The sequence below is a fragment of the Maniola jurtina genome, chromosome 8, assembly GCF_905333055.1.
Source record: "Maniola jurtina chromosome 8, ilManJurt1.1, whole genome shotgun sequence".
Taxonomy (NCBI): domain Eukaryota; kingdom Metazoa; phylum Arthropoda; class Insecta; order Lepidoptera; family Nymphalidae; genus Maniola; species Maniola jurtina.
Window position 1 is genome coordinate 10,910,242 of NC_060036.1, and position 27,786 is coordinate 10,938,027.

Here is a 27,786-nt window from a genome sequence, read left to right on the forward strand (position 1 = left end):
TTTAACAAATGAACTAACAAACTATGAAAAACTACATCATTTGTTATTAGTTTCGAACTCTATTATTTCTTTTATAATATACAAGAAAATTTCTTCAAGACTGAAATATGGAACAGTAAATATAGATCAGTAACATTTTAATATTATTTATCAACTTAGCTTATTACAATTTTCGTTGGGATCTCTAATTTTTTAACCCCCGACCCAAAAAGAGGGGTGTTATAAGTTAGAAGTGTGTATCTGTCTGTGGCATCGTAGCTCCTAAACTAATGAACCGGTTTTAATTTAGTTTTTTTCTTTGAAAGGTGGCTTGATCAAGAGTGTTCGTAGCTATCATCCAAGAAAATCGGTTCAGTCGTTTGAAAGTTATCAGCTCTTTACTTACTGTAACCTTCACTTGTCGGGGGTGTTATAAATTTTTAATTTACACTTGTTTGAAAATTAATCTGTGTCACTCAGGAATAATGTAGCTCTCTGCTGGTGAATGAATTTTCAATACCATTTCAGTAGTTCCAGAGATCACCATCTACAAACAAACTCACCTCTTTTTAATATTAGTATCGATATAAATACATTTTTTTAGTTATTTCTTACAAGGCAACTGTAAAATTAGTAATTTTATGTATTTTTTCAGTACAGAGGCTCTAGTTTAACTTATCAAGCTAATATTAATTGTGTAATATGTCCTTGGTTAGTATTCAAATGAGATACGTTTGGAGCGCAATACGACTAGGTATAGGTAATTTATTAATATGGACGGAAAAAGACCCAACACTATGAAAATATTTCTATTTCTTTTTCTATTTCTGTTCTTATTTCTATTACCTACACCGAATCACCTACAGATTTATGCACAGTACGTACACACGTTGAGAAATTCGCCGGAGGAGAACTAACAGTTAAACTAATTCTATAATTAGTTTAACTGTTAGCTTGAAAAACAAAAATTCTAGCAACGTAAAAGAACACTCCGCACCTTAAGAACCCTACCACATCAGATATTTCCAATATCAAGACACACAAAGGACACACATCAGTGTTTCAAAGCCAAGTTCGAATAAGATCTACTTTACTACATGTCTAAACTGACGCAACTGGGAGTTGAATCCGTGGAGAGAATATATTTGTATGCATCACTCGCCGAATGGGGTTGATACATCTTTTAGTAAGTAAACAATATTTACCAAAACCAGTTTCGAAAAAGAATCCTTGGCGTACTTATAAATACAATGCCGTATACCGTCTGTGTCACTGTCACACTTATTTGAGCAGTAAAGCCAAGCGCATACTGATAACGCGCGCCGATGTTTAGACATGTCAACGAGCAGTTTATTTACGAGTTTTACAACGGTAAAACCCTTCATCTTGTTTCATAAAATTGATTAATCATGACTATGAGTTCCAACAAATAATGCTACTAGTGTAATAAGATAAGATAACGGTGAGTGCTGGTTTATTTAGCACTAGAATTTAGTGTGAAGCCTTCTGAAATATTTCTGAATTAAAACTCAAATTGGAGTATCTAGAGATCTAGGTGAATGTTTGGTTTTACTACTAACTTTAGCCCGCGGCTTTGTCCCTTTCATACAATTAATTTTTTAGCCTATAGTGTTCGGGAATAAAAAAGGCATCTAGGTACCTAGGTATAAGTGAAAGAATTTTTAGAATCGGAAAATTAATAACAACAATTAATCTGTGGTAATTTTACTTTTATAGGATAATAATATATGCGGAGATACTTATGTTGATAGATGACGTGAATAAATATTGAGTTATTTTTCAAAAATCTGACTAATAGATTAACGACGTGTGTTGGCCCTCCATGGTTGTAATAATTTTCATTCTAATTTATTAATTACTAGCTGATGCCCGCAGCTTCGCCCGCGTGGATTGGTCAGATCCCCTGCAGCATCAGGATTGAGGAGTTGGACTCCAAATTTTTTATGAAACAATGTCGCAAAGTTCCTCTATCGATTAAAAAAGAAATGACGCAAATCGGTTCAGAAATCTCGGAGATTTCGGTGTACATAGGTAGAAAAACACAACTCCCTTTTTGAAAGTCGGTTAAAAAAGTAGCCTATTTTACGCCCTGGTCAATCCTCTACTTGCCTGTGAAAGTCCCGTCAAAATCGGTTCAGCCGTTCCAAAGATTAGCCTTTTCAAACAGACAGACAGACAGACAGACAGACAGACAGACAGACAGACAGACAAAAATTTTAAAAACGTGTGATTCAGTTATGGTATCGTTCAAATAACCATATGAGCTTAATATGAGGTAGTTATTTCGAAATTACAGACAGACACTCCAATTTTATTTATTAGTATAGATTTGTAATTCTAATTTCATTACTATAATATGCTAACGCTCTTCAATTTTTTGAATAGTTAAAGAACGGGACACACGATTTACGAAAATCGCAACTTTAGCGCTGTTCTTTTTCGCATACGGTAATTATTTTCGAACTAGCTTATGCCCGTAACTTTGTGCGCGTGGACTACACACATTTCAAACCCCTATTTTACCCCTTTCGGGGTTGAACTTTCGCTAACACTTTCATAGTGGATGCATTACGTTATAGTAGCTATCTGCATGTCAAATTTCAGCCCGATCCATTCAGTGGTTTGAACTGTGCATTGATTTTGATAGATCAGCGAGTCAGTCAGTCACCTTTTCCTTTTTAATATAAAGAGACTACTTTTTATGCCGGAAAATCAAAGACTTCCCGCAGGATTTTTAAAACTTTCATCCACGCTGATCAGGTTGCGGGGATCATCTAGTAGACTCTATGGATTAGGTAACAAGATGAAACTGAAACCCAAAACTGAACTGAAAACTAAAACCCAACTGCGAACGTCTTAATAAACGCTGAAATATTAGAGTTAAATTGTTTTTCTGTCGCTTGGTATATTTTAATGCTGTTGTACATTTGTATTCATGAGATCAGAATTTTCGTTCACCTCTTTCATTTGACATCCCACTCGATACAACAGCAAAAAAAATTTTGGAGATCTCCAAACATTTTTTGATGTAACATCCTTTAGATGCCGTTAGGTCAATTTCTTTCGTATAAAATATAGCCTGTCATCCGGACCTATACAACGAATCAATTACACCTCATTCATCAAAATCGGCCCAGTCGACACACAGAATCTGGGTACAAACATACATACATACATACATAGACTGCTTAAATCATAACCCTTCCTTTTGGCTTTGTCGCAGTTGGGTAATTTTTTTTACAATGCGCCGTCATACGCCTCGATTTCAGAAGATATCATGTCTAAAATCATATAAAAAGCAATTCCGTTTCTAAACGAACACTATTTTATTTATCACATTTGAAAACAGAAAAGATAAAGATGATCTTCATATACCAAGTACACTTCACAAACTTCGATAGCAGAACCAAAGTGGGCAGATAATATTATGGTCCAAGCCGCTTTGTACTCATACTAGCTGTCAAATACTTTATCTCGATAATTTTTAGGGTTCCATATCTCCAAAGAAAAAAAGAAAGCCTCTTACTATATTTAAGGGTCCACGGACCGCTTAAGGCCTAAGAGGTCCGTACTCCGTGGACCCCACTAAGAAACCCTGCTTTATAGAATCACTTCGTTGTCTTTCTGTCTGTTTTTATCAATTCTATCAATACCCGTTAATGGAATCAAAACCCGTCAAGGGTAGGTACCTACTTCCCGTTGACCAAGAATCATGAAACTTGGCAGGCAGTATGCGTTATAGTACCAGTAAAGGGAAAATCCAAAAACCGAAAACCGTGAATTTGTGGTTACATCACAAAAACAGTGTTATTTCTTGTGCGATGGTACGGAGCCCTTCGTGTATGAGCCCGACTCGCACTTGACCGGGTTTTGTTTATGCCCTTGATTGAAAGACACTAAAAAATAAAAATCTTTATACCTACTTTTCTTATCGATTTTTTTTTCTCTTTCGTCTGGCTTTACAAAGATTAGCCAATGTCAAATTTGTAGTTATTTGTAACAAGTTAGTTAAACTATACAAGTATGGACCCCGTCTGTGCCGGCACTCGCCGACATACGCACGGCGCCCCTTTAGAGCGCTTTCCAGTCAGTTTTAACAAAAAAAACACTGCAAAAAGGCAGAGCACACCCGCCAGCTAACACCAACACAGACGAAGTCTTATCGAATATGTATCGAAAAAACTATTATAATGAAGCCCATGAATTGTACCTCCCTTTAGTACCTATCCATACAGTTTATGTTATTTTTTTTATAAATGCGAAAGTGTGTCTGTCTTTCTGTTTGCTATGTCTCAAGGATGCAAGCTATCCCTGTACCAAATATAGATGATGACCGCGACTTAGTCCTCGTGGTTTAAAGTTTTTAAAAATCCCGAGGGAACTCTTTGATTTTTCCGGGATAAAACGTAGTCTATGTCCATCTCCAGGATGCAAGCTATCTCTTTACCAAGTAGTGATTGCATACTCTTTGTTACCAAGTAGATGAGGCCTGCAACTCCAGCTATGTGGATTTAGGTTTTTTAAATGTCGTGGGAACTCTTTGATTTTCCGGGACCAAAAGTAACCTATAACTTTCCCCTATCTCTGTACCAAACGTCAAAATCGGGAAAACGTCAAACGGTGGGGCGTGAAAAGCTAGCAGATAGCAAACACACTTTCTCATATATCTACTTAATCGATAGGTATTAGTAGATATTAATTACCAGTCGGTAGTAGATTAATTAGATAGGTACATGATATTATGGGAGAAAGAATACAATAATAGTAATGGTTGTTATTAAACTTAGGAAGAATTAAATAAATAAAATAATTTGTAAGTCTTCTATTATATTTTTTATTAGAATGTTTTATTTATTTAGTCTGTGTCCTTAGCCTGATCTGTGGCGATGCTTAACTATTTAAAAACCGCGTTTGGATTGTGAAGAAAGGAAAATAAAATTAAATAATTAATCTATATTGTGACATTTCTAATGCCTTAGGTACCTAACTACTTATTATTGAACGTTAGATATTATTTTAAAATTACCTATTACATAATAATATTATGAAATTGTAAAATCGTAAATAGGAATTTCTAAAATCATGCTCAATTTTTATTCGATTGGTTAGAGTCTATTATTTTGTAAGCAGAAAATGTTCGTAATTACCTAATATTTACCAATTTACATCCCTCAAATTATTATTTTTTGAAAAGATGCTACGTGTAAAGGAAAAAACAATGCTTCATATACCTACGCTGTGGCCTATGACGTGAATATTACTTACCTACGATAGAAACAAACGCTTGACAAACAAAAATGCGGGTAGTTGAAATAAATTACTTTTGACATCGTCAAAGCGTTATTTTCGGTGACATTTAGGTAGTGCTGATCAAATAATCATTTTCAGGTTAGGCGAACCATACGCGATTAAAAACTGTAAATAAATAAAAGTTCCAACGCATTGAAATGTAACTTTCTTTAATATTGCAAAATTAATTTACGGAAAACCTAAAAACATGCCGGTTGAAGTTCATATGACTGTAACTAGAACTATTAGGCCAGTATTATCAGTTAAGTACTCCAAGCACTGTGATAATTAACTAATCAAGTGAATGTAATAATATTATAATATTCATTAAGTGTATATATGTAGTACAATATTTATGTGGTTTATTCGTTGTTATAGGTTTAGACTTCTTAGAACATGGGGCGGACTTCGAAGCCGCAATCTCGGCTACCGGTAAGTCTGAAAACATTTTGAATAATACTGTGAATAGTTTCATTTATCGTCATGATCAACCCATCGCCGGCCCACTACTGAGCACGGGTCTGCTCTCGGAATGAGGGTAGTTATTCCATAGTCTGCCATGTCTGTGTGGATTGGCAGACTTCACACACCTTTGAGAACATTATGGAGAACTCTGAGGTATGCAGGTTTCCTCACCTACCTAGAGGTGGTGGTAGTGGTAGGTACCTAGTGGTAGGACGCCGACGTTTTACTAACCACTAGGCTATCACCGCTTGTCAATATACTTTAATTACCTAAATATCATGATCAAGACATGAAGGTCTGTATTTAGATTTCAAGCTTTATGATTATAGTGCAAGAAATGTAGTTATCGTGCAGTTGAACCAACTGCGATTTTTGTAGTCTACTTGACACAGACAGTCTGTATTTGTACAAAATTTTGTCCGTCTACCTACATAATTCTTTATAATCTAAACTCTAAAGTGATGTAATTTAATATTTCATGCCTACTCTAAGACAGGACTTTGGTAAGGGATTTTAATATTTTGTCTGGTGGTAATAATTTACCACCCTACCGGCGATTTAGCGTTCCGGCACGATTATACTTACGTAGAAACCGATAAAGTGGTAAATAGGTACTTGTAGGTTTAATAAAACTGCCATACCTTTTCCAAGTTGGTCTGATTCCATCTTTGATTACGTCGTCAGTCATCACTACCCATCAGGTGAGATCGCATTAACAGATGTCAGAATTAGCTACAATTCCTGCTGAATTGACTGAACTTTTTATCTTGTAAAGACTAGGGTCACAGATTCAGAAGTCATAGGTAGAGTAAGGATTGCCATTATATGCTATATACTTAATACAGCTTTTATTCATGTTATCAGGTTTCGGGCGCTTCCATTTCTGTCTCCTGGCCATCGCGGGCCTCATCTACGCCAACACAGCCATCGGCATCACTATAGTGTCATTCGTGCTACCGTCAGCGACATGCGACTTCCAAATGACGTCTGCTGATAAAGGCTGGCTCACAGCCGCCCCTATGTTAGGTAAGTTTCTATAAACACTACCTATACACTACCTACTAAATATGAAGGTCTGGTGGAATGCTTCGTGGCTAGTTACCACTCTGCCGGCAAAGCCGTGCCGCCAAGCGATTTAGTTAGTGCAGTGCAGAAACCAATAAGGGGTAAGTACACATATGACATTCTTAGACAATTTTGGAGAAAAAACTACCGTTTTGATGATCGTCAAAGTTTTTAGTAACTAGATGCAATTAGGTAGGTATAGCTTGACTTCAAATTACGGAACCCTACCATAGGCGTGTTCTGATACGCACTTAACCACTTTTTGTTGTAATTTATTTTAATGAACTAGGTACAATAAATTACTTAGCATTAAATATAACGACACAAATAATAGGCTCCTATCTAATTAGAACTATACTTTTATCTTCTGGGAAAAGATAGGGTGAACCCAATAATGATTTCTTGAATAGACTTAGTCCTTACCCACTACCTACCTATTGTTTCGACACAAGTGCCAATTGATTTGTTTCTTATTAATATGATAACCAGCTATCTTCATTAATTTCATGAACTGGATTTATTTATAACTTAGGTATATATTCATAACAAGCTGAGTCAACCTACTTGACTAAACTAGGGTCTAGGTATACCTACTTATGTCTATGGTGCATAAGTAATTATAAGCAAACGCTGAAATACCGGCGCACCGTTTGCCCATACAATGTATGTATAATCCTGAGTAATGCACAAGATAATAGGTATTGGTCAAAGGCCAAACTTTCGACCTTTGCTTAGCGATTTTTTATGTAAATCCTGGAAGTTCCAAAAACTTAAAAGTCCATTTTATGAAATCGGGATTTGACTTGAAAAATAATAACTTGTTTTAAGGAGGTAGATAGGTATGAGAATGTGTTAAGATATCGTTCTCACCTCGTTAAAATACGTCGAATGTTAACCAAAAATAATCTGAACCCTAACCAACCCCACGCAGTCTGGTTGTCTTGTTCCTAAGAGTGCACCTATTTACAAAGTGTACCTAATGTCTGGCTTACCTACCTACCAGTTCACAGAGTGACAATGAAAAGGCTTCAACGACAATTTGTTGGTGTGATATAAGATTTAGCGAAACCCTAATTTTATTGTATTGGTTTTCGCTAAATAATGTTCCTATAGGTAGGTAGATACCCAATTAACTAACTTGTAAAATGCACCGATAAGTAGAATAATTTTTCATCAAAGGTGAAATATGTAATTTGACCTTGTTACAAAATGGCTTCAAGTAGGTACCTAGGTAGACATCCTTTGACTAATTTTCTATAAACATTTCAAAAGATTCAAACTGGAACTAATCTTTACTTTCAGGTATGGTTATCGGTTCGTACTTCTGGGGTTGCTTAGCGGACACGAAGGGCCGAAAAGTGGTGTTGGTGTCAACACTTCTACTGGACGGCTTCATCGGGATTTTATCTTCGTTCGTCCAAATTTTGCCTATTTTTATGGCATGCAGATTTATTAATGGTTTCGCGTAAGTACCTACCACTCTAGTATCTACCTACTTATACTAAGGTTAAGTAATACTGGCAACCGCCAGTCTGTCGAGGGACGAAAACATATGGTTTTAGTGGGTGCAAGCCCCCACATAAACCCTCCGTTTCCATGACGGAGGGGTATGCGTCAGACATTTCCTGTGTATAAAAAAAAAGGTTACCTAAATACCTAACTAGTTAGTTTAGTTAGTAGGTAGTAGGTAGGAACCTAGGCAAAAAATTTAAAATATAAACGATATAATTAAAAACGCTTATACGAAAAACCTTACGCGAAGAAACCCAGTCTATGATCTATTTATTTACATCAATTTTAGTGTTGCCGGCGCTATGGGAATCTGCTTCCCGTACTTGGGAGAATTCCAGCAAACCAAATACAGAGAGAAGATCCTTTGCTGGATGGAAATGTTCTGGACACTCGGTGTCATCTTACTTCCATGTAAGTTTTAAATCGTTCCACCTATCTGTTCTTATTACTTTTTCTTGACTACGGTCAGACCTGATAGAAAAAGATCATGACATGTGGCAAAATTCACTCTATAAAATTGTGTAGTAACACCAAAGAAAAACCAATCTAACCAATCCTAAGAAAATGGTAATGGACTGATAACCAATGAACCTGGGCACTAACCTCAATCTCTGCGTCGAATTCCTCATAGGTGAGGGTCATGACCCTACCGTAACTGAAGAACCCAGGTGGGTTCTTCAGAATCGGAATCTTACAGCTCAACTGGAGTGTGATTTTGACACTTATGATTATCTAACGATTATTACCAGATGTTAATTAATTATAACAATCAGAACCGTGCGACTGTAAGCAAGAAACGAAAATGTTCAACTCGAACCGATCTCTAGTCACCCATCCAGTAACTGACTTGGCTTGATGACTCGATATCTACTGATATGCGCTATTACAATAGGTAGAACACACGTCCGAATCTACTTAATACCTACCTATATGGTACTTAAACCAATACTTGCATTTGTTTTGCAGTGATCGCTTGGGGCATCATTCCGATCCAGGGCATCCGCATAGAAAGTGGAGTCTTCTCATACGACTCGTGGAACTGGTTCGTGGCAGCTTGCGGTGTGCCTTCGCTCATGCTGGGCTTCTGGCTGTTCTCGTTCCCTGAGAGCCCCAAGTTCATGATGGAATGCGGCGACTACGATGAAGCGCTCGCCGTCCTCAAGTCGATATACAAGCAGAACACCGGAGACGACCCTGATAACTACCCTGTACGTGTACTTATAGTAATCCGTTTTGTTAGACAGTTGGCGGCATGTGTTTAAACCTGACCTTAAAAACCAATGCAGTGGGCAATATTATATTGCTCTATTTGGTGGCACATAAGACATGATGGTGGGGAAGCTTATGAGTCAAACTTTTTATTCCCGCGCTGTAGGAAAGTACAGCATCCATGACCAGGAACATCCCATCAAGTGAATGTCGTGCAAAGTACTCAAGTACTTCAAAGTTGGCTTCAAAACCAACTGCACAACGGACAGATCTATATTATTTGCATAGTGACGGCCCATTTCTATTACCAAAATTGTGCTATAACCCGAATTTTAAAAGCTATTTATCAGTGTCAGACTGATAACAAGACAGAGTTTGACACCTCACCTTGTTCTATTAGAAAAACGTGGAACTCGGGAAATCGATCCAATAATTCGATGATTCGTAGATGGGTAATAATTTACTGACAAAAATACAAACAAAGCCCATTTTGTTGAAAGCAGCTCAATAATTTATTTGAAAAAATGGATAGGTTAGGTAGGTATACGTAGTTAATACCTTGTATCATATTTTTTTTTTCAGATTAAAAGCCTCAAAGAGAAAGTTAGGACCATTTCAGTGGCGTCGCAGAGCTCACAGAAATCTGTAAGGAGTTTGAGCATGCGTAAGCCCAAGGACTTGAGACGATTGTTCAGCGAGATCTGGGTCCAGACCAAAGCGCTGTGCCGACCTCCCTACCTCAAATACACCGTACTCACATGCCTTATCCAGTTCGGATTAACTACCAGGTAATGTCATTCATCTCAATCTATCGCTGAACACTCTGAGTACAATTAGTCTCCTCTTAGAATGAAAAGGTTTAGGCAATAGTCCATCTGCAGTCTGCACGCTTTCCAATTGCGGATTGGCACACTTCCGGAAACGTCATTGTGGGAAACTATCAGAAATCCAGAGTTTCTCACGATGACTTCCTGCATCATTAAAGCAAGTGATATATTGTAATTTGTAAGTTAGGAAAGGAAGAGACGCTTGCCCGGTACCAAACATTTGCATTCTGTGAAAAATGTGGGAGTTAAGTGGCGCTATATAGTTCTCACAAAATTTTGATGCAATGGGAGTATTTAATGGCTCAATATAAACAGTATTTCAGTAGCTAATCAGATGAGTAAAGTGTCACTTACTCCCTAAGGCCACATGTTCAGTGGCAACTTTTCTTCCCGAAGTTGCTATCATTGTCATCTCAATGTAACTTTTCCATATTTTATTTTACATTATTGCCATTCAAAATAATTATTTACATTTCAGCTACTACACCCTCATGATCTGGTTCCCCGAGTTGTTCAACCGTTACGAGGAGTACGAACACCGTTTCCCCAATACCTCTGCGTCAGTGTGCGACGTGTCCAGCATCGTGGTGAAGGATTCCACCAGCTCCGATCCCTACGACTGCGAGAAGTCGATCGACCAGAGTGTGTACATGCACACGCTCATCGTCGGCCTGGCGTGTATACCAACGTCCCTGTGGCTGCCGCTCTGTGTCCATCGCCTCGGTGCTAAATTTTTCCTCAGTAAGTTACTTCTTGGATATCTAAACCTATAAAAGGAAAAGGTGACTTACTCTGCGTCAGTATGCGACGTGTCCAGCATCGTGGTGAAGGATTCGACCAGTTCCGATCCCTAAGACTGCGAGAAGTCGATCGATCAGAGAATATGATGGGTATGAAGCGAGGGGACGCCCCGCACACCCGTACGTCACGCGTGCTATCCCGGACCGGGTTAGCGCGGGGGCTGTACGGGTGTGCGGGGCACCCCCACCCCCATTTCCATGTCAACCTGTCGCGAACTTTACCTAAGATCTTATTTTTTAGCTACCTACCCTTTGGGTACAAAAAGTAAAAACGGAGCCCTATTAAAGTCAAGTAGAGCTGTCCACATCTCACGGATCTCTAGCTCGAAGACGTAATGAATTACAAACCTGTTTTTTTTTTTTTACAGTTTTCTCGCTTAGCTTCGCCGGTGTAGTCACGGTGGGTCTGTACTTCGTGCAGAACTCAATCCAGAATTTGGTGCTCTCCTGTATATTTGAAGCGCTCACTTCACTGGCCATCAGTCTTGTGTTCTGTGTGCTTGTCGATCTGTTCCCTACGAATCTTAGGTGAGAGAAATATTATTTAAAATTCCTTACGTTCGAAGAAAATCCATACTAATATTATAAATGCGAAAGTGTGTCAGTCTGTCTGTCTGCTACGTTTTCACGGCCCAACCGCTGAACCGATTTTAATGAAATTTGGTACACACTTTGGATACATCCCGGGGAAGGACATAGGCTACTTTTTATCCCGGAAAATCAGAGTTCCTACGGGAAAAAAATCGAAATCCACGCGGGCGAAGCTGCGGGCATCCCCTAGTTAGAATTCCGACGGCCGAAAACAATCCGAACTTTTTGTAAATTTTAAATACACTTTCATGTATTGAACGTAGAATAACGGATGTAGAAAAATTAATTATCTTGGTTTACGGACACAAATGTTTGTGGAATCAAAGGAGAGCATTAACTTGATGATAGGTACCTACTGTACAGATTATCATTCATCACGCACTAAAGACGACTTCAAGAAAGCAATATCACCGGAACATTGCCTATTTGACGAAGAAAAACGTATTAATTTTCATTGAATTATTATGTAACTTCCTCAAGGTTAATTTTATAATTAATAAATAACATTTGTGCAGGGTAATGGCTGCTGCGCTGTCACTAACGGCCGGTCGAGGAGGAGGTCTCATTGGCAACCTGTCCTTCGGTTATCTAATAGACATCAACTGCGTTATACCCATCGTGGTCTTCTCAGCATTCCTGTTTAGTGAGTATATTTATTGTACGGTTACTCCATTAGGGTAAAATATACTTAACTTAATTTTTCTATCAAAATGTTACGTTACCCAATAGATATCTAAAACAAAAAGAATTTTATCAATCTCCTCAGAAATAATTACTACCGTTACCGTTCCATATAAGTACCTACCGTACCGTTGTTGCCGACTTTTCAGGAATTCACTAACCCGTTCTTTAAATAATCCCATGTTGGAATCTAGTGGGTGCTGCATGTGTGTGGGAAAAAGGTCTGCCACAAAACAACGTGTGTTACCAGGCACCCATGTAGTGAAGGTGAAATTAAATTCGGTAGCGTGCGGTGCGGTTGTAGAAAAGGGACAGAAGCCTAGTTATAATTGGGTTAAAATATCTTAGCCTCAATAGCTCAACGGTTGAGGAGCGGTCTGAATTCCGAAAGGTCGGCGGTTCAAACCCCACCCGTTGCACTATTATCGTACCCACTCCTGGCACAAGCTTTACGCTCAATTGGAGGGTAAAGGGGAGTATTAGTCATGTATTAGCATGGCTAATATTCTTTATAAAGAAAAAGTTTTGAATTTTTTCATTGCAAGATAGGCTCGCGCTTGACGACAATCATGCTTAGTAAAAAGCAATGGACAAGGTCTAGGTTATGGCGCGCTTGCTTAGAACATGCCTATTCACTCTTGCCTTGAAGATATTTAGGTCAGGTATTCATGGCAGGAAACATGGACGCCATACTTACAATATTTTTTCTTTTTCAGTTGCTGCAATACTTTGCTTCTTCTTGCCAAAGACAGGACAAGAAGCTCTCGACTAGACTAGACTAGATCCAAACTTACTCAAAACTAGATAGTACAATTAGAAATGTCAGTGTAGAGACCATAAGTGACGTTGCTGGAGGAACGCGCTGAGGGCGTTTTAGCCCTCCAAGAGTTTACAAGCTACAACTATGTTGGAGAAGAAAATGAAAACGATACGGGTGAAAGAAAGTGAAGAAGAGATACGGATAATTCTATACACTACTTTAGATAAAAAGTAGACTAAAGAATTTTTGGGGAAGTCGCAAGTTGTGAAGATTGTGAAAGTTGTGAGCCTTGCTACAATCTCAATAGTTGTGAATGGCTGAATCTATGGTATTCATGCTGCAATAGTGCTTTGGCGAATAACGAAAGAGTCTGCGGTGATTGCTATTGTCACTGTAGATGCAAACTGCAGCAGTCGACGCCCAGAATTATTAGTAAAGCACACGTCATGATCACCAGTGAGTTGGATTCGCTGACCTCAACTAATACAAGTACGCTGGATTTGTATTAGGACTGGATTTTCTCCATTTTGGTACTGATCGCAGAGTGAGCATCATGTGAGCGTACTCGGAAGAAGACCGATTGACCCAAAGTGCCAATCTTATTTCCTGGTACGCTCGGTGGGTTGCTTCAAATCGCCACAAAAAAGAACTGTCATTTTGTACGGCACGCCTTTTCCAGCGTACTTGTATATGCCTATTTCAGTGTTTGGATCCATGTCGTGGTTCAATTTTAGTGGTGAAAGTACATTAAGGTGAAAGAACAAGAATTACATGAGATCATCGAAAAAGAAATAGTTTGTTAACATAGTGCCAACCCTAGTGACGTCACGGATTCCGAAATACATGTACATAATAAGATGTAAATATGTGGACTAAGTATTCTTATTTATTGTCGGTTACGGCTTTAAATATACTAAGCGGGTTTTGGACGTAGCCCACGCGTGGGCTTTATGCAAGGATTTCCCATTTAGGATAAAGTTATGCTGATCGCCCATTCGGGCCAAACTATCATATTTCGGTACTGAAATTAAATATGACGTTAGCTGCTACAGGAGGCGCATCGCCGCATCAAAGATATATTTTCCCTCGCCCTATATTTTCGACGCAGACGGCTCATTTGTAATGTGCGTTCGGCATTAAGATACCTGTTCACTGAAGCGAACCGAAGAGGAGTGCAGCGGAAATGTACCTATGAAGTAGGCCAATCAGATTATTGTTTGATAAATTTTTTGATTTGCTGAACATATTTCCGCTGCACTCCATTTTAGTGAACAGGCGCCTTATACAAGGATTCCCTTATGTTTTCAAGATAAGTAAAGAAGTATAAGTTCAATAAGTATAATTAAAGCGGGTAGTTTATATGATTTTTCCACCGTGATTTTACGCACAAAACCCGCTTAGCACAAGCCTTTAGAATATTTTTTGTCATGTCCCCAACCCTGTTACCAATTAATTACTGTGATTCAGTATTCAGCTATTGAATTTAAGATTGAGAAACAGTATTTTAGAGTTGACTGTATAATATAATAATAATTTTAATTGTCCTTAAATTATTAATTAATTATTGTTATTAAAGGTTTAATTTGCCTTCCATGAAATTAATTGTTTTATTTATTGATGTCATTGAAACTTAAGTGAAATAAATAGTTCATAATAAATGCCGGCTTTTTTTGTTTAATGACACCTTTTCCAGTCAATTAATCAAGCTCCAAAGCTCTTTTTAAATCGTATCTTTGCTTTTTGTTAAGGTCAATATTAACAGCTAAGACTTTATTTTGAAGCCATAATAAGCATATAAGCAGTAAGGGTGGATTTCCACTGAAGCGGAGCGGAGCGGAAACGTATGCCTTCAGCCATTCAGATTAGATTGTTAGATAGTTGATTAATTTTATCACGTCATCTCGGATAATAATTATGTTTTTTTTTTATGTATTGTGATAATTTTATTACGTCCTTCCTTATTAATATGATAGGTCGCAAACACGTATCGACTCCACTCCACTTCAATGGAATCGCACAATGCACAAATGATTTGAAAAATAAGATTTTTAAATAGCCAAATAGGGTCCGATTGTAGTAATTAAATAATGTGATATTTTGTATAATATTTTTTGTCTTCATGAAATAATTATATTTGAATAATGAAATAATAATAATAGAGTAACAATTTTATTAGCAAAAGTGTAATTTCTTAAAGAACAAAGGTACATAGACGTATTACAGAATAAAACTAAAGTTAAAGCAACAAAATATATTATTACAATGGCAATTATAATAACATACAAAGAGAAATTAAATCACATTTTAGAGTTATCTTACAGGATATTTTCAAAGTTCATACTCAGCATTTATGATTTTAATTTTTAATAATAGCTTTCTATGTAACACTGGTTATCAAATAATTTTATTTATAATCTTTAACAACTGATAAATTTATATTTTACTCTTCATTTCATGCATATAATTCCGATTCGATTATATATACTTTTTATGACAAAGCGATACAAAATAAATGCAGAAATTATTAAGGACTGAGTAACTATGGATCTTAGGAATAAAGAAAAATAATGACAACAAAAACCAGAAAAAATGATGTTTGTTGATTAAAGATATTCAATTATTTTGCTTGCATTTCTCTTCTATATTAATATTTCTTAGAGCTACATACATAAAATTTTGAACTAATGAAAAACTATTGTAACTGTGCATAATTATTACTTACATAATATAATATGTAGTTAATATTAAATTCTTAACGCAAATAGGGGCAGACAGATATGGTGCTAGAGAATATAATCTACCTACATAAGACATAAGTATATTTTTTATTGCAAAATATGTTTGCACTTGAGAATCATGCTCAATGGATAGCAATGATGTCAGTTAAGCGTGTTTATCTAGAGGATGCTTATTCACTCTTGCTTTGGTACTGAATTTCAAATTAAAATTGACCTGTCAAATGCTGTAGTATTACAATCAGTATATAATCCACTAGCACCATATAACCGTCCATTTTATGTTTTGCTGTGTCCAACCGAAGCTGATTTTTCATTGGAAAATCACAAAATCCTAACAGTTCATATTAATAAGGCGGCACCTGCGGTAGGCCGAACTTGTCGGCTGGCATGCTGTCCTTGTCACGCACGCTGTCAGCGCTCAGCATTTTATAAACGATTATAAAACAATATTGCGACTTTCATGAAAATACATTTACATAAATATCTATACTCTATCCTCTGTTGTATTAAAATAAAGTTATAAACGACATAAAAGTAGGGTAGTAAAAAACTAAAAAATTTACACAAAAAAAATTTTAACCATGCCTGAGTGGGACACAAAGTAAGGCGTAGCTATCAACGCGTGGTCTGCGCGGGCACCTGCGGCAGGCCGAACTCGTCGACGGGTACTCCATCCTTGTTGCGCACGCTGTCGGCGCCCGGCTCCCTGTCGGGCGCTGCTGGTGCCTTCACTACATCGTCGAGGTATGACGTATCGTCGTCGAGGGCTATCTCGTCGCCTGAAAGATAAGTTATAAATTGATGAAACCGGGTATCTGGAGCACAAACACATGGATAACATAAAAACCTTATCAATACAGGCTGTAACCAGAATGCTAGCAAAAATTTAGCATTAGGTATTATTATACTAGCTTAACAAATCACACTCTGTATAATAACTAATAACATTACAGAATATGCAATAGTAAAAGTGGTGATATCTAGCCTAGTGGTTAAAGATGCAGCCTCTACTTGGGGTCTGAGGTCAATCCCAGGCATACACCTCTGACTTTTCAAAGTCATGCATATTTTAAGCAATCAAATATCACTTGCTTTAACTGTAAGAAAATATTGTGAGGAAACCTGCATGCCCAAGAGTTTCTCCATAATATTCTCAACAATGTGTGAAGTCAGCCAATTTGCACATAGTCAGCATGGTAGACTTTGGCCAAGCGCTTCTCACTCTGAGAGGAGATCTGAGTGCTCAGTAGTGAGCCGGCAATGAGTGATTTTTCTAGACTTTTTAAAATATAATATCAAAAGTATAATAATTATGTAAGTATAATAATTTAAAGTATAATATCAAAACAAAAACCAAACGGCACCATACAGGTGAAATAAAGTAAATAGAAATACAAAAGTTACCTAGTGCATCAAGTTCAGCTGCCAATTCATCATCATCAATCTCTGGCATGCCGTACTGGCGACCCAGTGCCTCTTGTACCTCGTCGGCTTGCTCCAACATGTCGGCCAAATCATCATTGACATCCTGCAATTTAAGAATTAAAGGATAATGCCCATAACAACCAGACTATTACATCATTCATGCTTCTTTACAAAACCAAACAAATAATGAACCTCATAGCATAGTATGGGAGCTATGAGGAGTTAAGAATTTGTTCAAAATTCTAATGTAACAACCCTATAGCTCATTGCATTGTGGAAATGAACTTGTAAAGAACTTTTGAACTCAAAGGACTGTTTGCGCTATCTTCATGTGTCATGACATACTTCTTTGTCATGTAAAATGATTTACCAAACACACCGTATATAACTTTAGTTAACCCAAAAAAAAAAGAAAAACCAAATATTACATCATTGTGATTATCAGATTGAGACAACTTTTATATTAGCCTTCACAACTAATCACCTAGCTTAATCATGCTTTCTAGGTACCAAAGGATTACTCCGCAAAGATGTTTAAATAATAGTGAGTTATTACGACAATAAAGTGCAATTCAGCAGCTTCTGCTGCCTAAAATTCATTATATGCCTCTCTTTCTATCGTGTAAACCCCCAACTCTCTCATAAGACATAAAGAGTTATGCAGGCACCCTTGTGAGGTATGTTTTTCCGGTCAAGTGACCAAAGTTAGCCCAGCTTATTAAAAGATACAAGAATGATAAATATGTACCTCAATTTCATCAATGTTAATTTTCTTAAATTCTTTTTTCATAGAAGTAACACCATCCTTCATGGCAGAAATAGTAGTGTGGGTGTCTTTGAGAGTCTGTGTGGCATAGTTTGCCTGCTCCATGTTGAACGATTGTGCACGCAAACTGTCAAGCTGTTGTTCATACCTACAATCATTGATATTATTGATCAACAGGTACTAATTACAAAAATTAAAAACATACAGTCCTGCCAAAAAAACTAATTAAAAATCAGTCAAGTGCGAGTCGGACTTGCATACGAATGGTTAGGTAGGTACCCTTTAATGAGGCAAAACCTATGGCTTGACCTATACATTCAAATAGGTCAGGCGTCATCTTTAAACATACATACATTTTTTTCTGTTTTAACACCCTCATTGCCTTTTGTTTAACTGAGTTTTTAGCAGGACCCTCCCGCATTTTGGACATTTGCTCCTTATATTTTCTTAGTTCAGTATCTAGCTTCTGAATTTTTTGCTCTATACTATCCGCTCGGCTATCGACCTGAAATCACAATTATATTTATTGCAGCGTCGGTGATTCACCCAAACAAAACTGTTGTGTAAAATAACTGCATAGAACTTACATTGCTTATGCAGTCCGAAATGCTGGGTCCTGGGGTTTTCGGTTTGCCTCTACCAAATAATCTATTCATCTTGCTTTATTATTATATTGGTCAGATATTAAACCAATTTTAATGTTTAAAAGTACGAAATATGTATCAAATTGAGTTATTACAAATCACGTCGAACTTTGCAAATCCATAGAGCAAAGAGCAACTTTGACATTTTGATTTTTGACTTTGACTTTGACAATTGACATAGTCAATTCAACATTTTTTTCTATTCGTCGATCCGCTCTAGCAGTTTGCCATTTCAAATCTCAGGCAGTGCACAAGTGCTCTAAGTCATCGTGTCGCTATGGTGTCGCTGCCTAGCCGTGATGATTCCGATTCTTAATGGTGCCGCCAGATGCTTGTGGATGGACGTTTGTGTATGCTTGTTTTGCCAACGCTTTTCGTACGATCCGATTGGCTACAAGCCAAACACTGCGTATAAAAAGATGATAAAAAGTAGGTACGCTGTGATGTTTGCTGATGCTTGATGTCTAGGTTGTTTGCCACAACTCGCAAGTCTCTGGCGGCACCATATAAGAGTTCACTCTGCCTTATGGCAGGACATGCCTTTATGTCAATATCATCTGACACACACATTGTAAATGCCAATGTCAATTTGTCAAAACTAATAAGTAATAACTATCAAACTAAAATCTTAGGTTATTTTTCTTCAACATTGAACATAAGTAAAATTGTTAAATCTCAACTTGAACTCTTATTGCTTACTTAGTAGCTAATAAATTGAGTGTGAAAAAATGGCAGTGAATGGTATTTTGAGTAAGGTAAGTTACCTAAATAATATATATGTAGCTGTAGTAAGTTCCACTAAAAAAATAGTACTTACATGGCAAATTGCAAATATTTGCGACCACAGCTGGCGTTCTAACCTAACAGCAGTGGTTCCTGTGGTTCACTTATTGGAAACTAGATGACGCCCGCGATGACTTGGTATAAAAAGCAATCTATGCCCATCTCCAGGATGCAAGATATCACTGTACCAAGTAGATGATGACCCCAACTTCATCCACATGGATTTACATTTTTAAAATACCGTGGCAACTCTTTGTTTATCCGGGACCAAATGTTCCAGTGTCATTCCTTAGGATACAAGCTATCTCTTTACCAAATTTCATCAAAATTGGTTTAACCGATAGGCCGTGAAAAGCTAGCAGACAGACAGACACATACATTTTTGTTATACTTTATATAGTATGGGTTTACTTCAAAAATAAATATAGGTATAAGCCACGCTAATTGCTACTAAATATATATATTTATTTATCTGTGTAGATTTTTTTGTAGGTGCCTATCTATGTTGTAGGTGAAAAAATTACTAAATGTCTTCTATGTACAGCAGGGTCCCTGTGGCCAGTCTTGCAGTGTGGTGAAATGTTGGAAGTGGAATGTCAATGACATTTTTGAATACCACAGTAAATATGCAGTTGTTGTTCTAAATCGCACAATAAGTCAGAATGAAGAGGTGATTAAAAAGGTTTGGAATAATGGTTAGTATTTATTTAAAATTTTACTTATTTTAGTAGTGGTGAGCATAATGTTACACTTCTGATCAAAATCCTTCTAAAGAATACAAATCTGATCTTATTTTCGAGCAAAACTGCCTAAAACTTTCTGAAAATGAGTCTAAAGTTCATGATTTTGATCACTGAATACAAACTTCTTTTTTGGTTCTATAAAATTTTATTTCATGTAATTACAGCTAGCAAACAAAACATATATATATATATCTAACAAAACGCAAGTAGATAAGCTTCTACATAAACTCTCATATATTAGCATAAGTTTAATTCAACCGTGTGACGCACCGCGCAATGCCTCATGTCTTCCTGAATGAGCCCTAGACTAAAGGGTACATAGTATTTTAAGATTACTACTCAGTAGGTGAACTTTGTCTTGGTTATCCAAACATAATTTAAATTTTTAGCTTCGTTAAGGATAACAGTAGATGGAGGAACAGTGCATTGGGACAGGTTTGTCAACAGTTTATCAGAAAATGACCAAACAATCATGAAAATACCAGACTTAATCACAGGAGACTTTGATTCCATCACCGAAGATGTTTTGCAGAAGTATAAAAAGAAAGGTTGTAAGGTGATAGTGTGAGAAATAAATATAATGAATGTAATTTTTGTCTTTTTATGTGCCTGTAACAGTAAAGTTAAATAAAGTTAAAACATTACTATCCTTTTAGGCATGGTCAATTAGTTTACATATAATACATACCTACATATTATTTTAATTAAATACACAGGCATAGTTTGTGTCCTTTTCGTTTGACTCATAAAATTAAAAATTGTCATTTGTTGTATTTTCCAACTTAAGAACTCCTAGAAATAACTTTTTTATTTTTTTAGACAATACACACTCCAGACCAAAGTCACACAGATTTCACGAAGGCATTGATTGAGCTAAATAATTATTGTGAAGAGCATCAAACAAAGGTAAATTGTCCAATGACCTCAAGGGCTTTGTAGGCCTTTATACATTTTATGTAAATGCTAGCTGACACCTGCAACTTCATCATTTTTCAAAATCCCGTAGGAAATCCTTGATTTTCCGGAAAAAGTAGCCTATGTGTTAATCTGGGGTATAATCTATATCCATTCCGAATTTCAGCCAAATCAGTTCCGTAGTTTTTGCGTGAAAGAGTAACAAACACACACACATACAAACAAACTTTCGCCTTTATAATATTAGTGTGATTTTATTACAGATGGATGAAGTCTTAGTCATAGCGCAGACTTCAGGCAGATTAGACCAAATTCTAGGCAACATACAAACCTTGCATTTAGTCAAAGAAAATGGCCTCGTCCACCCAAAGACTAGGATTTATATAATGTCTGATGACAGTTTATCTTGGCTGCTTCAACCGGGTGATCATATCATCGACATTCCAGAAGAAAGTAGGGGGTACAAAAGGGCAGGTTGCTCTTTGATACCAGTGGGGGAGCCCTGCACCAGTGTTACTACTAGTGGACTTAAGTGGAATTTGGGTAAGTACACAGTATACCATCAAATAAAAAGAACTTTGACCTTGAACCTGTGCATTGAGTGATTTGTCGATTTAAATTAATATATTATACTGGCGGGAGTGTGTGTGCGTTCAATCTTTCGCTTTATAGGGAAGGAAATAACAGACAAATCTCTGCTACAGTTGTGACCCTGAGATCTTTTACTTTATGTATGTATGTATGCACTATGCCTTCCCACCCACATCTTTACACCTCCAGTTAAGCCTTAATTACCAAAAACTATCTAATCCTAGCCATGCTAGCTGTTAAAAACTTTGTTTAAAAACTATTCCAGAACTGTCTAAAACCCCCCTGATCATTTTAAAATATAATTAATTATACAAATAATACAAAAAAAATTTTTTAGTCCCACAGTAGGTAGGTACCTAATAAGTGTCTAAAACTGTACTCTATAGTTTATTTTTGAAATGGCTGAAACACACAGACAAAGACTGGATGAAACTATAATGGATCCTTGTTTTACTTAAAGAACCTTGCCTGACTCAGTAAACCAATTTCGATCGAGACTTCCTTCTGTGAACCACAATATTTTCCCCAGATTAATTTTATCCTTAAACGACGGACGATGGACCGACAATATAAAACGACTGGCGGGAAATGGCTAGATGAGGAAAACTGAGGACCGGTTGTGATGGCGCTCTTTAGGGAAGGCCTATGTCCAACAGTGGACGTCCAAGGCTGAGGATGAGGATGATGATGAATTTTATTCTTGATTCCAGATAATCAAGAGCTAAAGTTCGGTAAACTGGTGAGCACGTCAAACGCCTTCGATGGATCTGAACAAGTGAAAATAAAGTGCAGTCACACATTACTGTGGTCCATGAAAGTTCCCAGTTTAATGGGTGAGTATTATAGAAGATTCTGCAATTAATAGACCTGCCTAATAGAGAAAGAATGAAAATCAATCATCATGATCAATTGATCAACATACTGATGAGCATGGGTCTTCAGCCTGTCCTGCTGGCCCAAAGCAGATTGACAGACTTTACATACTTTTGAGAGCATTGTGGATAACTCTCAGGTTGCAGGTTTGCTTACGATGTTTTCCTCAACCATTGAAGCAAGACTTCCATGCCTCGACCTCACGAAAAGAAGGCAGACGTCTTATCCATTAGGTATTATCAACGCTTTTTACTTAAGTAGGAGTAAATGAATAAATATTGAATGAAATTCGCAGAAGCATAATTATGTCCGATACTGAGCAAATTTTTATGTAAATATGACTTTTATTTATTGAATGATGTAAAACCAAAAATAATTGCCATTTCAAAGGTTTTTATAGTCGACACTTGGTCAGTGTGGTGATTTATGGCTTAAACCCTGCTCATTCTGTAAGGCGACCAGTGCTCAGTAGTGGGTCGGTGATGGGTTGAGATTGATAATCATGTTGATGATGTGCTTATATATTTTCAACTCCCAATCCTTTATTCAGTCGCAGATCGAATTATGAACATTTCCACAAAGTGGCTTAGGTCTTTTCGTGCTATCCCTTTCCTCAAGGAGCATTATGAAAGGGATATTAGCATGAAAAGACCTTTCCAGACTTTTAGACTTGTCCCGAGATTTTGTACAACAGAATTGCTTGCAAATGCGTTTTCTTTAAGGTGCATTAAACGGGTCTAACCGCGAAATTCTAATTTGGTTTTTCGCAATTTGTAAACTCATACGACCAAGTAGGCTAATGGCATTCTAATAGCGCCAATGGCAATATCATCTCCACAGGTTTAGATAAAAATCTTTACTTGAAAGTGTCCAGTTTAAGAAATTGAGACTAAAGACCCGTGTAGTTTAGCCTTAATCCTCATTACCTTTGTTTGTTGCAGGCAAATAAACCCACCACGTTTGTTATTCGAAGTCTTTGGCTTCGTCGGAAATTCGTACGTTTTTTAAAGTAGGTATATACATACTGCCAGTGCCAATATTTAATTGTAGGTATATCTGTATGATGATTGTAGCTTCTAGAATATAATCATATTTAATTAGTAATTATTTAATAGGTTCCTACTATTTTTTGTCGTCCCATATACACATTTTAATGTATTTCTAGTAATTCAGCATATTAGTCAATAATATTTTCATAGTACTCATTCCCTAAAACAAGTAGAATATGTTATATGGCTAACACCCGTATTCACAAACGTTACTATGAGGTCTCATAGTGCGCTCGAACGCACAGTGTAGGTTCCGCCAATCAGATTACTGTATCACGTCAATTTACAATGATCTGATTGGTGGAACCTACACTATGCGTTCGAGCGCTCTGTAAGACCTCATAGTAATGATTGTGAATAGGGCCGTATATGTAGAGCGCACTTTGACTTTGCTCAGACTTAAGACACTGTTAAAACGAGATAGCGTTGTCTCGTTTTAACTGAAACTTAGTCTAAGCAAAGTCAAAGTGTTCTCTATAAATTTCAATGTAAAAGTAATGCAATCTCTTTATATTGTACCTACAACAGAATTTTGCACCATTTCTAACTTTATATATAGGTATATTTATGGTGTATTTGTGTTCCTCAGGTTGTGTTTCTATAATTATTGCTTTAATTCTCTTTCTATATTTTTTATTCTGTTTTTTAGTTTTTTATATAAAAAAATATAGTCTTAACTCTAAAACATAGATTCGAGCGATGAGATCTTTCTTAATTTAAAACCATCGTTAAATATAGTCTCACAAAAGTCAAATAATAATTAAAAACTATACGTAAACTTATGATCAAAAATATAGTGTGGTGTGTGATGCAGTAAGTCACTTAATTAGATACCAATCTACGTACAATACTACTACTTTTATAAGTTACGCCGAAATCTTAAGTTGATTTCTAACTACGGAATATAATATAATATATAAATATCGCTCACCCTACTTTTAAATTATTACTAGCTGATGCCGGCAGCTTCGCCCGCGTGGATTGGTCAGATCCCCTGCAGCATCAGGATTGAGGAGTTGGACTCCAAATTTTTTATGAAACAATGTCGCAAAGTTCCTCTATCGATTAAAAAAGAAATGACGCAAATCGGTTCAGAAATCTCGGAGATTTCGGTGTACATAGGTAGAAAAACACAATTCCCTTTTTGAAAGTCGGTTAAAAAAGTAGCCTATGTTACTCCCTGGTCAATTCTCTACTTGTCTGTGAAAATCCCGTCAAAATTGGTTCAGCCGTTCCCGAGATAAGCCTTTTCAAACAGACAGACAGACAAAAATTTTAAAAACGTGTGATTCAGTTATAGTATCGTTCAAATAACCATATGACCTTAATATGCGGTAGTTATTTCGAAATTACAGACAGACACTCCAATTTTATTTATTAGTATAGATTAGTGAGTATTTTCGTAGTTTGAAGGCAACTTTATTTTGAATGGCGCAAAAATATCCCAGCCAATCATAGCGCGCGTCGTCCGCTATTTGTTGTTATTAATGCGCCATGTTCTATGAATTATGAGCGAGATAGCACATGTCTCTGTTGTTCTTGTGTTTAAAATCTTAACGTTTAGCAATAAGGTCTGTTTTTCATTGGTGTACATTCGGTTTTAGTCTGTGTTAGGTTGCGCTTTTCTAGGAAACGAATTTTGCCAATGGGACTTATAAAAGTGTACTGTAATTAGTTTTAAAATTAGATAGGTAGGTACCTACTGTAAAGTGTGCATTATTTCTCTAGCTTAATAGTATTTTTCCTAGCATTTGTTCTTATGTTAGTAGTTTTAGAATTTAGGTACTTAAGTGTCCAGGTTGTAAAAATGACAAATAAACGGGTAATTTCAAGTTTATAATTCTTTTTAATATCCATCTATATTTTCTCATTTTCATTCCCAACTTATGTATTTTTCTTTGTTTTTTTTCTGTTGGGACTTTGATCGAATACAAAAACGTCTCTTTGCGCTCAAAAATGGCTTTAGTTTTCAGTGTCTGATTTTTACTTTTTTATCCGTAAAACATTCTCGCAAAATTTATTGCTACCCCTTTCCGGAAAAAGATGACACTATAGATTTAGACATGTCAGTTTGGAGTGTACAACAGAATTTAGCCACTGTCTTTTTACCCGACTGCGGCAAAGCCAAAAGGAAGGGTTATGATTTTAGCAGTCTGTATATGTATGTATGTATGTTTGTATCCAGATTCTGTGTTTTCCACCGTAGCGCCTAAACGGCTGGGCCGATTTTGATGAATGAGGTGCAATTGATTCGTAGTAAAAGTCCGGGTGACATAGGCATTTATACGAAACAATTTGACCTAACGGATGTTACATCAAGAAAAGTAGAGGTCAAATATCTGGGAATGTGGCTTGACAGGAGTTTAAAATGGGGTAGACATATAAACGAGACAAGAGATAAAACGCTCAAATTCTTAAATATTTTCAAAGTTTTAGCTGGCAGTAAATGGGGGGTTCATCCGAAACACCTTAGGCGGCTGTTTATATCAGTTATACGAAGTAGACTTGATTATGGAAGTTTTTTATACGATAATAGTATTAATAGTCATTTGAGCAAACTAGAAAAAGTACAGAATCAGGCTATGCGAGTCATTGGAGGCTTCATCAAGTCCACACCAATCCATGTCATGCAGAGTGAATTATGTCTTCAGCCTTTACCTATCCGTCGAAAATATTTGGCGGGTAAGTTCTGGCTGAAGTCTAGATCTTTTGAAGATAACATCACTATAGAAGTTTTAAAGTCACTTAATGACATGTGTAATAATGTATATTGGAGAAACAAAAAACTACCGTTGCTAATCATAGTCCATGAAAAGTTAAAACAACATTCTATCAAATCCACTAAAAAACTTCAAATTCATTGTCTCCCTACATGGATTGGTAGTTTCGATTTGTCAAAGATTATCACTACGACTATAGAGGGATTAAATAGGCCCAAAAGAAAATTTAATAGATGGAACATGATCAATTATTGTGAAAAACTTCTTTACGATAGATATAATTCATTTTATAAATTGTATACCGATGGCTCTAAAGATGTGGCAGGTTCAGGAGCGGCGATCTTTGACCCTCAGGCAGAAATCAGCATGAAATTCAAAATTGAATCGAATATCAATATTATGCACACTGAGCTGATTGCAATATCTGAATGCCTGTCTTATATATTGTCACTTGAGGGTGATAAGTTTGTGATTTTATCAGACTCAAAGAGCGCCCTTCTACATTTGGCTCGGCTAACCTCGAATATTCGAGGATACCCGATAGCCTATGACATCTTAGACTCCATATGCAAAATTAACAACAATAATAAAACTGTCATAATTCAATGGTTACCCTCCCACGTAGGAATCATGGGCAACGAGGAAGCAGACACGGCAGCCAAACGTGCCATCAGCGATGGTATACCCTATAACTGTATACCACTACCAAATGAAATTTTGATAAAATTTAAACAGGAATGTGTAGTAGAATGGCAAGAATATTTTGACGAAAGGTCTCGGGTTAAAGGCATATGGTATAAAACAATAGTGTGTCAGCTCCCTCGATGTCCATGGTTCGCAGAGTCCAAGTTTAAAAGGGCAGAGATTATAACTCTGTTAAGACTTCGGTCCGGGCACATCCCATCAAATAAATTCAAATTTATGGTGAAAAGGTCGTCCACACAAAATTGTATTGAATGTGGAAACACACAAGTGGACGACGTTTTTCACCTTTTGATGGAATGTGCACGGAGCGGGTCGGAGCGGCCGCGCGTCCTTAAAAACAACTACAGCGTGGGTATGTGCAATACCATATTAGCTGCCCCGCTGGCCAGGGACGTGCGGTCGCTTCTTAAAATGTGTTAATATTGTTGTAATATATATATGATTTGTGTTTTTTTTTTTTGATTGTTATGTTTTATGTACGCATTATAATTGTTAATTGTAGAACCTACGGGGGTGACATAGTCTTCTTAGACTAAAACCCCACCAAAAAAATAAAGAAAAAAAAAAAAAAAAAAAAGTAGAGGTCTGCAAAAATTTATTTTTTGCTATTGTATCTTGTATCGAGTGGGATGTCA

General features: G+C 36.8%; 3 protein-coding genes across 7 annotated transcripts in view; 2 read left to right on the forward strand and 1 right to left on the reverse strand.

Annotated features, from left to right (window-relative positions):
- LOC123867447 (synaptic vesicle glycoprotein 2C-like) overlaps window positions 1–14,857 on the forward strand; it is a 36,951-nt gene extending 22,094 nt beyond the window's left edge. For 2 of the 3 annotated variants that reach the window (XM_045909491.1, XM_045909492.1), the window contains exons 2-11: window positions 5,668–5,721; window positions 6,619–6,780; window positions 8,122–8,284; window positions 8,621–8,742; window positions 9,298–9,539; window positions 10,123–10,328; window positions 10,846–11,108; window positions 11,536–11,695; window positions 12,274–12,401; window positions 13,156–14,857. In XM_045909491.1, the coding sequence (XP_045765447.1) occupies window positions 5,668–5,721; window positions 6,619–6,780; window positions 8,122–8,284; window positions 8,621–8,742; window positions 9,298–9,539; window positions 10,123–10,328; window positions 10,846–11,108; window positions 11,536–11,695; window positions 12,274–12,401; window positions 13,156–13,211 (1,556 nt within the window). In that variant the 3' untranslated portion in view covers window positions 13,212–14,857. Of the gene's footprint in view, window positions 1–5,400; window positions 5,553–5,667; window positions 5,722–6,618; window positions 6,781–8,121; window positions 8,285–8,620; window positions 8,743–9,297; window positions 9,540–10,122; window positions 10,329–10,845; window positions 11,109–11,535; window positions 11,696–12,273; window positions 12,402–13,155 lie in introns of those variants that run through there. The other variant, XM_045909490.1, reaches the window with a different exon arrangement.
- A 489-nt stretch (window positions 14,858–15,346) lies between these two features.
- LOC123867461 (charged multivesicular body protein 5) lies at window positions 15,347–18,915 on the reverse strand. The gene is made up of 5 exons (XM_045909511.1): window positions 18,716–18,915; window positions 18,482–18,633; window positions 18,111–18,276; window positions 17,342–17,465; window positions 15,347–16,716 (listed from the first exon to the last, which is right to left on the reverse strand). Exons 1-5 carry the CDS (start codon window positions 18,782–18,784, stop codon window positions 16,553–16,555), a joined length of 675 nt encoding a protein of 224 aa, XP_045765467.1. The 5' UTR covers window positions 18,785–18,915; the 3' UTR covers window positions 15,347–16,552.
- A 474-nt stretch (window positions 18,916–19,389) lies between these two features.
- LOC123867456 (thiamin pyrophosphokinase 1) lies at window positions 19,390–23,686 on the forward strand. 3 transcript variants are annotated; one of them, XM_045909501.1, is made up of 7 exons: window positions 19,390–19,527; window positions 20,067–20,250; window positions 20,688–20,854; window positions 21,118–21,204; window positions 21,477–21,756; window positions 22,515–22,637; window positions 23,619–23,686. In XM_045909501.1, the coding sequence occupies exons 1-7, from the start codon at window positions 19,501–19,503 to the stop codon at window positions 23,624–23,626; spliced, it is 876 nt and encodes a 291-aa protein (XP_045765457.1). In that variant the 5' UTR covers window positions 19,390–19,500; the 3' UTR covers window positions 23,627–23,686. The 3 variants fall into 3 exon arrangements, with proteins under 3 accessions (XP_045765457.1, XP_045765458.1, XP_045765459.1); XM_045909502.1 differs by having other exon boundaries at window positions 20,100–20,250; XM_045909503.1 differs by having other exon boundaries at window positions 19,396–19,527; window positions 20,103–20,250.
- Window positions 23,687–27,786: the final 4,100 nt, after the last annotated feature.

Excerpts from the sequence above, each read along its gene's own strand:
- LOC123867456 (XM_045909501.1), top strand. The coding sequence starts at position 19,501 with ATGGCAGTGAATGGTATTTTGAGTAAG. Across the intron at positions 20,855-21,117 it reads ATAAAAAGAAAGGTTGTAAG|ACAATACACACTCCAGACCA; the intron begins GTGATAGTGTGA and ends TTATTTTTTTAG. Across the intron at positions 21,205-21,476 it reads GTGAAGAGCATCAAACAAAG|ATGGATGAAGTCTTAGTCAT; the intron begins GTAAATTGTCCA and ends ATTTTATTACAG.
- LOC123867461 (XM_045909511.1), bottom strand. The coding sequence starts at position 18,784 with ATGAATAGATTATTTGGTAGAGGCAAACCGAAAACCCCAGGACCCAGC. Across the intron at positions 18,277-18,481 it reads GTGTTAAAACAGAAAAAAAT|GTATGAACAACAGCTTGACA; the intron begins GTATGTATGTTT and ends CAATGATTGTAG. Across the intron at positions 17,466-18,110 it reads TTAACATTGATGAAATTGAG|GATGTCAATGATGATTTGGC; the intron begins GTACATATTTAT and ends CTTAAATTGCAG.